This window comes from Schistocerca serialis, chromosome 1 (assembly GCF_023864345.2).
Source record: "Schistocerca serialis cubense isolate TAMUIC-IGC-003099 chromosome 1, iqSchSeri2.2, whole genome shotgun sequence".
Lineage (NCBI taxonomy): Eukaryota > Metazoa > Arthropoda > Insecta > Orthoptera > Acrididae > Schistocerca > Schistocerca serialis.
Genome location: NC_064638.1, coordinates 170,026,647 through 170,039,458, shown reverse-complemented (window position 1 = coordinate 170,039,458; position 12,812 = coordinate 170,026,647). Strand labels below are relative to the sequence as shown.

At 37.2% G+C, this 12,812-nt stretch overlaps 1 protein-coding gene across 1 annotated transcript in view; it reads right to left on the bottom strand.

Annotated features, from left to right (window-relative positions):
* Window positions 1-2,601, bottom strand: part of LOC126457166 (uncharacterized) — a 28,234-nt gene extending 25,633 nt beyond the window's left edge. The window contains exons 1-2 of the mRNA XM_050093252.1: window positions 2,107-2,601; window positions 479-637 (exon numbers count right to left, since the gene is read on the bottom strand). Coding sequence (XP_049949209.1) covers window positions 479-637; window positions 2,107-2,266 — 319 coding nt within the window. The 5' untranslated portion in view covers window positions 2,267-2,601. The remainder of the gene's footprint in view (window positions 1-478; window positions 638-2,106) is intronic.
* Between the last annotated feature and the right edge of the window lie 10,211 nt (window positions 2,602-12,812).

Here is a 12,812-nt window from a genome sequence, read left to right as displayed (position 1 = left end):
ATTGATTCATCTAGAGACTGACATTCAGTGGGCTTGTAGGAATCTAAGAAAGTCCTAGCCAGCACATCTAGTAGTGGATGAAATTTATATAACTTATCAAAGTTGTCACTTCCATGTTGTGGCTGGCAGCTGTTATTATTGATGTGGAGGTTTGATAAGTACCAAGTTAAACAGTTTCAAAACATTTTCGATGAAATATATTTGTCTCATAGCACAGGGTCTGACCAGTAGTCTTTGCAGCTTGGAAGAACTTTTGGTCCCATTAGTGCATTTAATGCAAGGAAGATCTTCATTTCCTCTTCCACTGCTGGTCCAAATTCTTCAGAGAAGTCACACACAACAGGTAATTTGTATGATGTATAACACATTGTTTGTGAATTTACTACTATGGCATCTTCCTCATCAGTGTCACCACCACTATCCTCATCAACCCCATCTTCAATGAGTAATTCAGGACAAGGCAAAGGTGTTGGAGTACCTGAAATGCGTGACTGTCTGGGGCTGCTCAAAGAAGCTTCATCCTTGGAGTCACTCTCTGCCTCAGATGCATCATAATCTACATCACTTGGAATTTCAACTAAGATACTGGTTATGAGCTCATGAGTGACATCTCGATACCTCCATGCACTCATAATGCCTAAAACAAATAAAAGTGCTTAGTGAAAAGCAACAAACATGTCCCTAAACGCAATACTTTCATGTCACAGTACAAAATGTATGGAACCGTGTACTGTCCCAGTGGTTTAAGACTGAAACCACCAATAAAACCGGTACCACAAATTGAAATTTATGTAAAAAAATTTTCCAGTACACTTACATTTACTGTCAGTTATCTCCTCAATATGATCAGTACACTTGAAATAAATTATATCACAAAGATTAGCAAAAACAAATGACCAACAACCACTAGCAAGAACTGGGTTCCAGCTGTTCCCGTGAAAGCTCTGAGCCACTGGTTAGAAGAAGTAGAGTCACAGAAGTTTGTCAGCGCACCGCTTAATGTCTGTGCTTTGCACTAGCATCAGTGGTTTCATGCGAATGCCACTGGTCCTTCTGAACAGTATTAATGAAATGGTGGTTCCGGGCAGAAGCCACTGGTACTCAAAGGGTTAAAATTCAATAGCCGTCCAAGATTTGCAATACATAGAACTACCTTTTCACACAGAATGGGACCAGAGGTAGGTTCTCCTTGTGATCCTTTTTTGTGTGAACAGCTTGTAAACAGCATCATCTTGCATCCGTGTTCATCTCAAGCTCCATAGTTTTATGACTTGTCCACCCATCTGTCGAATCAAGCTTAGAAATAAAAGTTGTGATGATCATCTTTTGTTTTTTATATTCATAATTGTTGACTTGCCAACATTGTACTCATAAGGTAACTTGGTTGCAAATTCACCTTCCTCTAACCTTTTATTAATCTTGTCTTTATCTCTCACAGAAACAACAAACGTTTACATTTATGCATTTTATACCACAAGTTTACTTTAAGCAGCAAAGCTGACACAGGTGATTGTAATCAAGTGTAAACAGTTACTACTATCAGCAACTCTGCATTGATGTGGAGAGAGGGAGGGGTGGGGCTGTATAAGACCACAGCTGAGAGAGGGCAGCATACGTGAGCAAGTAACAATTTGGTTAACGAGTCATTTGATTGACTGACATTCTGATGATCAATGTTCTAATGTAGTTGACATATAAACTTGTACTCCTACGGTAGATATGGGCTTCCTGTCTATCTCGTCCACAATAATGCATTCAGTATGCTGTTCATAGCAGCTTACCATCTTTAACCTTAAATGCGAACATTTTTAGGTTAGGCTTTACCGTGACTGTTACTGACATTAAATGAAACAACAAGTTTACTGTTACCAGTCACAGTTTTATTTTTTCCACGACGCGTTTCGAAGGTTTAAACCTCCATCATCGGGTGGATTTACATTAGTTAGTGTCACATATGTGTGTATGTTGTGTTACGACATTTGGAGGAACTTGTGGCACTGCTTAGTGGAGAAACAAGACAATATTTCAGAATATGGTTTTGGATAACTTTTGATAAAAAATTAAACTGATATTTAATGGTAAACTTTAATAAGTAAACTAGAGTACCTCCAGTGGTCACAGGTTCCTTTTTCTGTCGTAACACTTCACATGTATACTGCCACATTTGTAAACAAATATGGCGTCTGGAATCAGCTGGGTGCAAGGTTCGTACAGCAGAAGAGAAGACATAATCGCAAAGTGCAAAGAATATACATTGTAACAACATTATTACAGAATAATCGTTTAAACCATTTGGAGGTGTTTGTTTTGAGGTGTCAAATATATGTGTGTGTACTTCAGGTGGTATATAAATCCAATTTTGAAAGGTTAAAACAGCTAAACATTCGTACTCGTTTATGCAATCAGGTGAAATGTTAAAATGGCTTAAACTTCATACTTGCTAATAACAATTAGGTAAAATGTTACAGGCTTGAATTACAATGGTCATATTGGCTACAGCAGTAAAATCATACATAGATGACACTCTTTGAAGAAAGAGAGAGAGAGAGAGAGAGAGAGAGAGAGAGAGAGAGAGGAAGGAGTGATTATATGAGAGCAAACATTTACATGGCAAGGAGTCTTAAGATTACATGTTGCATATATTAGCTGCCTAAAGGTTGGGGTAATACACTGGTTAATGTTATAAAATATGCAGATAGATATACATTTGTGCCAGTAGTTGATGTACATACAGTTTTAAGCTGACAGGGGGTACAAGCTGTTGGTGTGATGAATTATCTGTGAATGAGGTCAATCTCTTGTACTCTTGGCGGCTGTCAATATTTATGGTAAATATTAGGATATGTGCACGTGTGTGTGTGTGTGTGTGTGTGTGTGTGTGTGTGTGTGTGTGTGTGTGTGTGTGTGTATTTTAAGAGTGTAGGCAGTTGCTGAAAACAGAGATGATATCATTGTAAATATTGTCATTTTTGTCATTTAAGATGGATTCTGGTTGTTTCATTTGGTGTTTGTATATTTGGAGTGTTTCAAGGATGTCTAGTTTTCTGCCTTTTGGTTGGATGTGTAGGATGCTAATACTTGTGTTGTTAACATGGTGTTTTGTTTCATGTAGGTGGGTAGCTATTGCTGATTAGTGGTATTCTTTGTTTTTTAGTGCTGCCATGTGTTCCTTGAACCTAATCTCAAATGATCTGCCTGTCTGGCCTATGTAGAAGCAGTCACATTCCAAACATTCAATTTTGTACACACCTGTGTGATGAAGTGGGTTTCGTGTGCCGATGTTGTGGGGTAACTTCTGTCCAATCTGGTTGTCTGTTGTAAAGGATATGCTTATGCCTCTCCATTTGAAGACATTAGCAATCTGGTACGAAATGTTACCCAGAAAGGGGATTGTATGCAAGACATTATTTTCTTTTTGTTTTTTGTGTTGTGATTGCTTTGCCATTATTGAGTGTTTTAGAGTGTCTATTATGGAGTTGTTATAGCCATTTTCAATAGCTGTTTGTTTTATTATTTCAATTTCTTGATCACGTTTATCTTCTGAGAGTGGTAGTTGGATAGCTCTATTAATCATGTACCGGTATGCTGCCATTTTGTGTGCTGCGGGGTGGCAAGAGGAGTTGTGGATTGTAGTATGTGTTGTGGTAGGCTTCCGATAAATTTCAAACTGATGTCTGTTATTCTTTATTGTAATGGTAAGGTCTAGGAAATTTATACTGTCATCTTTTTGGTGTTCAACTGTGAATTTTATGCTTTCATGGGAGTTGTTGAAAAACTGATTCAACTCACTGATGTCATCTTTAGTGCCTTTGATTAAAATTATATCATCTACATATCTGTAGTAGTAGATGATATTTTTGAGGAGGTGGTGATTGGAATTCAAGATTTTGTCTTCTAGGTTGCTTATAAATATTTCTGCTAACAATCCGGAAAGATTTGAGCCAGACCATCTGTTTGTTTGTAGATTTTATTGTTAAATTTAAAATAGTTGTGTGAAAGTGTGAATTCATCTTTATTAAACCTGCTCCTGCATTACCACTATTTGATTTTGTATTTACAACTCTGTACTCACCTGACCAGAAGTTCTGTTCCTCTTGCCACCAAACTTTACTAAGACCCACTATATCTAACTTCAACCCATTCATTTCCTTTTTAAATTTTCTAACCTACTTGCCCAATTAGGAATCCAACATTCCACACTCCAACCTCTAGAACACCAATTTTGTTTCTTCTGATAGTGAATCCTCCTTGATAGTCCCCACCCAGAGATCGGAAAGGGAGTCTGTTTCACCCAAGAGGACGTGTCATCCAAAGAACGAGGTGCCAAAGGAAGGTTGGCACCTTGCAACGAAACCACAAAATGGTATAGTCACTGCATGCCACAATGACAAATGAGAAATGCCAGCGTAGCCACACCTCTTAGAGCTTCACTAGGTCTATTTATGGATGAGCTCAGGAGCTTGGTCCAGTTAGCAGTCAATGAGCAAGATGGCAGTGTTGTCTTAGATAAGCCACCAGTGTATTAAATGTTTTATGCAGAACTTCATTTCAGTTATCCTTCAAGTGAAGGGTCTTGTAAAATTGTCTGTATCAAGTGATACATTAATATTTAGACAGTTGTAAATAGTCACATCATCATCATTTAATAGTACAGTAGAGCTGCAAGTTCTTGGGGAAAGGTTATAGCTCTAGTTTCCTTGAGCATCGGCTATTTGCAGGCTGATGTTACAAGACCAAATCAGCAAATCATCCACGCTGTTGCCCCAGCAATTACTGTAAAGACTATGAGGCACACAAGTTATCAGACCATGGGAAGGTCCACGATTCATCAGGGAGCTTCCAATCCACATAATAATATCCATTAACTCACAAAGTGTGGTCTTTTCGGCCATGTGAGAATTTTCAAACTTGCTCTCCCAGATAAATTCTGGTGGGGTGTTTCTATACTCCAGCTACTCACCTTAAATCTCCAACTCTATAAAGTTTTATTGTCAATTGCATTATCGTATTCTTTGTTTGTTGCTGACATATGTTGTTGACACATGTTGGTGTCTGTTAGACCGCATCTTGTGAGCTATGTACCTGTTTCCTCAGTATAGCACAAGATGTGTTCACAGCTATGTATCAATTTTAAGGATCCTACATTTGATGAAACTGTTAGTCAGTGAATAGAATAACATGTCAGTGATACAGAGAAAATAGCCAGTGATCACAGTTCTGCTGCTGAACAAAAGTATCATGCAGAGGGAGAACGTCAGGACAATGGTGTTGGTCTTCGTGTTTCTCCAATAAAATACTTAAAGTGTTTGTTAACTTCAAACGTGTTCTGAGTTGTGGTAAAGGAAGATATAGGTCCCAGCAGTGAATGCCAGTTTTGCAGACTTCTTTTTTGTCCCACTGAGTGCAGTTTTTCCTGAAATTTAGTTTTATGTGAAAATTTACCTGCTGCAGAGATACTATAATTTTTCAGAATGTAATATTCAATTCTCTAACAGTTTGTTTATGTCTACTATTTAAAAAAACAGAAAAATATGTAATTTTGTATGATTAAAAGTAAAATATTGCATGTTTTACATAGTGCAATAAAGCCTATGAGGAGAATCTAAACAGCAATTCATAAATTGTAAAAATAAATGTTATATAACATACATGAAATTTTTAAAATGATTTATCCCCCAAACCTCAGTTTAAACACAGGGGTCCAAGAGACCACACCTTGTAGTGTACATTACAGAAATGTCACCTTGTGAGTTAAGAGGTGTATTCAACTCCAGTTCACTGTATATAAATTCCCTGGCTCCTGCATGTCCTGAGTGTGTAGTATGATAATCCAGGTCCATTCAAATTTTCTTCTTCATGTTATCCAATTTAAACAGATGATTAAGCATAGTTTCCAGTTTGTGGACCTGGTCCATTAACCAGCTGGGAAGTAGTGCTGAGTGGAATGCATGATGTTTAATTTTATGAGCTGTCTGTTGACATTTGTTGCTGAAAAATCATTGCATCTCCATAATTCACACTTTCATCTAAGTGTGACTCAATCAATCTGTTGATTTTCAAGAAGATATAATCTATTTTTCTTGTTGCTTAAGATCTAATTTTTCTTGCCTTGCAATCCCAGTTCCTCAGTCTGGTACAATGTTCTTATACAACTTCCTAATTTCAATGGAACTGTCACATTCAATAATTAGTGGTGGCCCGTTTACTCCAGTGACACACTTAATGTACATTCATTCCGATGTGGTGTACCCTTAAAACAAAAACACTGTATCCCACAGCCCTTACCTGAATGAGAAAATTTTTAGTTCTTTTTAAATGAGGAATACATCTGGGTTATTCTCTTGTGTGTATTCAGTCAGTTGTGCTTTTGGAGACAAACTTCAGCATAGTGGGAACACACATGCCCCTCAAGTATACAAATGTTTGCTGTCTGCCTGAGATCTCAGCATTTGTAGCATCTTGCACCTACAAAGATGTATATTTAAGGTAACTCAGGGGAAAATGCAACATGTAACACTTATGTCTGTCTACTAGCAAAAAGAAGTGACAGACAAAAGCACCAAATATATCACCATCCAGGTTGTGTTTTTAACCATTAATCAAAGATATATTAGTATGATTAATGCAATGTCTAACTGAGAAATATGCATTTACATGGAATGCAACAACACTGGTATGTTTCCCCAACATGTGGGGAAAATGCAACATATCTTAAAATAACGATTGTGACCAACAAAACTACAAAATTTATTTCAACATGAAAGGTACACTGTACATTATCCAATATAAATCACTGGGGTAGGGGGTGGAGGGTGGGGATGCAGAGGGGTTGTGGGGTGGGAATGGAACAATACATTTGTTTTGTTGCTTTCTTTTTAGCATTCTAGTCTTCAGTGTTTTTAGCATTTATCCCAATGCATACTGTCTTTGCTGCAACATGTAGCCATTTCTTGCCTGTTAAGGTCTTTGATATTTTTTTTTTTTTTTTTTTTTTTGTCATAAAAATATCCCTTACACACAACACAAATATCATCCTCCTCCTCGGGAACAGAGGATGTTGAAGATGAACTGTCATTCCTCTTCCTCTTCTGTAGCATTTTTCCTCCTTTCTGTGTTGTTCAAGCAGCCTTTTGTCTCAACACCCCCTTGTTCTCCAACATCATAAGGACTTTAGCAGTTTGCTTCTTTTTTCTAATTTGCTTGTGTAATAGGACAGCGGTCTGGTGATAGGACTAATTTCTGCAGAGGAAGTTGTGGCACTGCTGCTGCTGGTTGTAGGTACTGACAGAGGGGCACTGAATTTGTGATAGTTAGTGACATACAGAAAAAGGAAAAACAAGGCGACAGATACGCAACAAAAGGAAAATGATTTTTTAATAATTAATGACATACAGCAAAAGGAAAAACAAGGCGACAGATACGCAACAAAAGGAAAATGACTTTTTAATAATTGGTGATTCGCTGCTGAAGAATATCGCTGTCCTCAGTTGCAAGATCGACGTACGATCTGGAATTAGAGTGCAACAACTCGGTAAACATTTTAAAAATATGGTAAATGCAAGACGAGATACTACAGAACCAGATTCTGAAACCAGGGGTGTTTATACATGTTGGAACGAATTCATTAAGGAGCAGCAGTGAGGAAGAAATGGCAAACGAAACAAGGAACATGATTCGTTCTGCAAGAAATATATATGCAGGATCTCGGCTGATACTTAGCGGAATTATAAACTGAAGGTCGGTGAGCGAAAAATATATCGAAAAAATAAACTGTGCTCTTAAAGAACAATGTGATTGTCTTGGGACAATTTTTATAGACCCAAACATATTCCTATGTGAAAACGCACTAGCGAAGGATGGCTTGCATTTAAATAGACTGGGGTCTGTAACATTCAGCAGAATGTTTGCAGATGTCTGCAAAATCATTAGAAGCAAGGGAAACTAATATGGCCTGAAGGGGGTGAAAAATCATACACTCTAGCTGGAAAAGAAAAATATAAACACCATACAAAAAAAGACGATACTAAAGAATTTGCCCCAGAATACAGCTCACAACATGTAAACCAACAAAAGAAAAATTACGTAAAAGTACTTCATCAAAATATTCAATACTTTGGTAACAAAAAATTAGAAGCAGAAGTACTCCTGAGTGAAGTAAGACCAGACATATTATGCATAAGTGAACATGGACTGCCGGCTGCGGTGGTCTAGCGGTTCTAGGCGCTCAGTCCGGAACCGCGCGACTGCTGCGGTCGCAGGTTCGATTCCTGCCTCACGCATGGATGTGTGTAATGTCCTTAGGTTAGTTAGGTTTAAGTAGTTCTAAGTTCTAGGGGACTGATGACCGCAGATGTTAAGTCCCATAGTGCTCAGAGCCATTTGAACCATTTTTGAACATGGACTAACTGAAAGTAAAATACATAATGTTGCAATAAAGGACTACAAACTAGCTAGTTACTTCTGCAGATCTAAATATAAGGATGATGGTGTTTGTATATATATTAAAACAGATACTCTATCAAAGAATGTAAACAGTGAAGCTGCTACATTGCCCTTAGCTAGAGAAAAAGTCTTTGAAGTTACTGGTGTAGTGACAGAGGATTTTAGAGTGTTTTGTGTGTACAGGTCACCATGTGGCAATATTAGCATCTTTCTGAAAAAAATTACTAGCTTATTGAGAAATCTTATTGTATGTGGAGACTTCAACATTGACATGGGAAAAGACACAAAAATAAGACAGGATTTTGAAGAATTGCTAATACAGCATAACATGAAAGTAACAATAACTGCACCAACAAGAGTGACTTCACAAAGTCAGACAGTTATTGACAACATAATTACTAATATGTGTAACTATGAGTCACATGTAGTTCATACAGAAATATCTGATCATCATGGACAACTAATCAGCTTTTGCAGAAGTAATGACACAGTATCAGAACCAAAACAAACAACCAAAGAAATCAGGATCATCAGTGAACAAAATATCAACATCTTTAGAACAATGTTAAGTAAGGAAACCTGGAATGAAACCCTACAGGCCCAGAGTGTAAATGAAAAATATGATGCATTTATTTCAACAATTAAGTACCATTTTAATGTAGCATTTCCCAAAGTAAAGAAACAAGAAAGGCAGCAAGATCAAACACAGTGGATTACCAGTGAAATATTAGAACAGCGAAGGAAGCTTCAGGATTTGAGAAGCCGAAAACTATAAAATGTTAAAAAAGAAGTATAGAAAAACAATAAGAGAAGCCAAAGCAAGAGAAATTGAGACCACCATAACGAACTCAAAAAACAAGGCAAAGGCAGCTTGGAATGCAATTAATGCTGTATGGAAATAGCAAACATACTGAATAATAACTATATCAGTGTAGTAGAAAACTTAAAATTGGAAAGAAATAGTCTAAAACAGAAGGGTATTAAGGTAACAAAAAGAACATCTAGTACTATGTTCTTAACACCAGTCACAGAAGATGAATTGTGGAAAACTATACAGAAACTGAAGTCCAAGAAATCAGCTGGTGATGATGAAATATCAAATCATGTAATAAAGCTGGTAAGTGAGGAGATAATAACACCACTGCTGAACATAGCAAACTGTTCTTTCAGAGATGCAATTTTTCCAGAAGAACTGAAGATAACAAAGGTAATGCCAGTGTACAAGAAAGGGTATAAGGATGATCTCAACAACTACAGACCAGTTTCACTGATATCAGCTTTCTCAAAAATCCTAGAAATGCTTATGTATACCAGATTAGTTAACTATCTGGACAAACATAAGATTCTCATACCCTCACAACATGGTTTCAGAAAGGGCAAATCTACAGAATCAGCAATTGCCACTCTAATAGAATACATTTTACAGTCAGATGAGAAAAAGGTTATCTCTTCAATGTTTCTGGATCTTTCAAAGGCATTTGACACCATTGACCATGAAATGCTGATACAAAAATTAGGCAACTATGGCATTCGAGGGCAACCAGGTGAATGGATAAAATCATACTTGTATAACCGCAAGCAGTATGTATCATTAGGAAACTCATACCAATCAGAAACCAAACCCATCAAATATGGAGTGCCGCAGGGTTCGGTAAGGGGCCATTGTTATTTAATGTGTTTGTTAATGATATAGGTGTTGAGGAGGAAGAAAAGAAAATATTGTATGCTGATGACATGACAATACTAAATAGTGACCAAAATATGGAACAGCTTGAGAGAAGACCAATACATATCTACAAATGTCACAGCTCAATGGCAGTTGGAAAATGAACTGGTTATAAATCTAAAAAAGACTATGTATGCAGTGTTTAAAAACAAGGAAAAGGCTGCAGACATGGATTTAGAGGTTGATGGAACAACGCTGGAAGAAGTAGAATCTGCTAGATTCTTGGGTATTCTTGTGGATAATGAACTGAAATGGAAAAAACATATTAATAATGTCTGTAAGAAACTGAGCTCTGTCATATTCTTAATGATGCAGTTATCATAGTATTCAGACAAGAACCTTCTGTGTACAGTGTATCATGGACTTTTCGAACCATACTTACAATATGGAGTGACTGTGGGGGGGAACTCAAACAAGAGACACGTGACAAAAAGAAAGCAATTAGGACCATTTTAAGAAGAAAGACCTCTGAAATGTGCAGAAACTGTTTCAAGAATTTAGGTATCTTAACTTTTTCATCGTTGTATATATACAAAACAATAATGTACATCACAAAAGGTAGTGAGGACTGGATTACAAACGCTAGTGTACACACCCACCATATAAGAAGGAAGAATGAAGTACGGAGCATACCCCACCGACTAACAATGTTAGAGAAAGGACCCCAGTACTCTGGTGTCAGACTACTAAGAAGTCTGTCTAAAAACCTGCAAGATAGTGCACTTCACAATGACTTTCTAAAGAAATTTAAAGACTATCTCATTGAAAAAGAGTTTTACAGTGTTGCAGAATACTTATGCCATTAAAGTTGTATATATTGTTATTCATTATCAATGATGTAAACATGTAAGCTAAAGGTGTAGAAAAATAAGTGATAATGAATGGTAATACTTTGACATGTCCTATATTACACGTACATTTACTGTACACAATGTAATCTTACAGGATCAAATTCAATTCAATTCATATTCCCTTTCATATTTTCAGAAATGCTAAATGCATGTTCTGCGGATCATATGGATAAACTCCACATACAGAAAATTCCATGCTGCCATTTCTGACACTGGCTACCCTATTCCATGCAACACTCAGCAAAGACCCAAATGATTCAAAATGAAGTCTGGCAATTCTGCGGCCTGGGTTAAAAGGGGCCCAGTTGTTTAAGACCTGCTGCAAAAATGCCTTCAATGGCTTGAAGAACGACTGGTCCAGGAACTGCAGATACTGAGTCATGTGACTTTGGAGGCAGAGCAGTATCACTTCATGTTCAGATGCGAAATCCAGCACATAAACATCAGAACAATGTGATCTGTGGCACCTTCCCAGGATCTTTCTGTGGGATGAAGTGGGTTCTCAGACAGTGAAAGAAGACATCTGATATTCTTTGTTTCTCTGAGTGACGGAGCCCAGTGGCATGCCATCTTCAAACTCAACCTTCTTTCTTTGACCTTTAAGAATGCAGTATTGAGGTAGAAATCTTCCTTCTGGATTGCACCATGCCACTACAGTGATAGTCTCACCCTTCTATGCTGGCGTGACATGATGGACACCAAGGAAACCCTTCATTGCAAGGATATTCCCTGTATCATTATTCAGCTGCAGACCACTTTCATCGACATTGTAAATCTTGCTCGGCTGCCCCATAAAGCCATTTTCATCACATACTTACAGAGCAGAGTGAAGTAGTTTCAAACTTCGGTGCGGTTCGTTCTCAACCCTCTTGTCATCAAAATTCCCTACGCCTTCCACACTGTTACCTCAGGATGACTACAGCCAGTTACAACATGTGATTTTTTTTTTTTAAAGTAGTGGGCTACATTGTTCTTTGTGGAAGATGAAAAGACCAAACACTGGATGTTTGCTGCAGTAGGTGGGAAACCTGCCACCGGAATATGCTCAATATATTAAATGAGACCTTTCTCATTTTCTGTTCCAAGACATCTTGCAAATAATTATAAAGAATAATGTAAAATGGGTTTCATTTAAACTGCACAAATATTTATTAAACTTTTATTTGAAGAATAAACTAACTATTCTGAAGGTCTGTGCGATCTTTTCACAAGGTAGATGTTTTAAGATGCTGCTTTAATGTTTTGTATGCTATGTCAATTGTTTTTGCTGCATCCCATAAACTCATTCAGTCACTGTTTACTGTTTCATAAGCCTTTTTTGGAGCTTCTCCTGACCAAGCTGCACACTGAGTTTTATGCTTGTACATTCTCCCCATGTTGTTTTAAGGCATGATGAATAACTAATTAAACACACAAATAAACAGTGTGTTTCTAATGTGGTTATTAATCATGTTATATTCAGCTTATGACATTATTTACACTAAACTGGTGACTTCTACAGGTTACTAATGTTCCTATCTTAAAAAAATACCATATTTAGTGTGTCAATTTGAACTGTCTTACATTAATACTATGACATTTATAATTATAAAGTTATAATGAATGAGGCAACATTCATAAAATTGCATCTCTTTAGTAGGTGGCATCTTATCCCAGGCAGTGAGGGGAGATGCCATACCAATATATTTGCATACTGCGGCTTCCACCTGGTTGTGTCATGCTCGCACATGCTCCCCAAGATGTCCACAACACACATATCACAGTATTATCACGTTTAATCTAATGAATTTGTT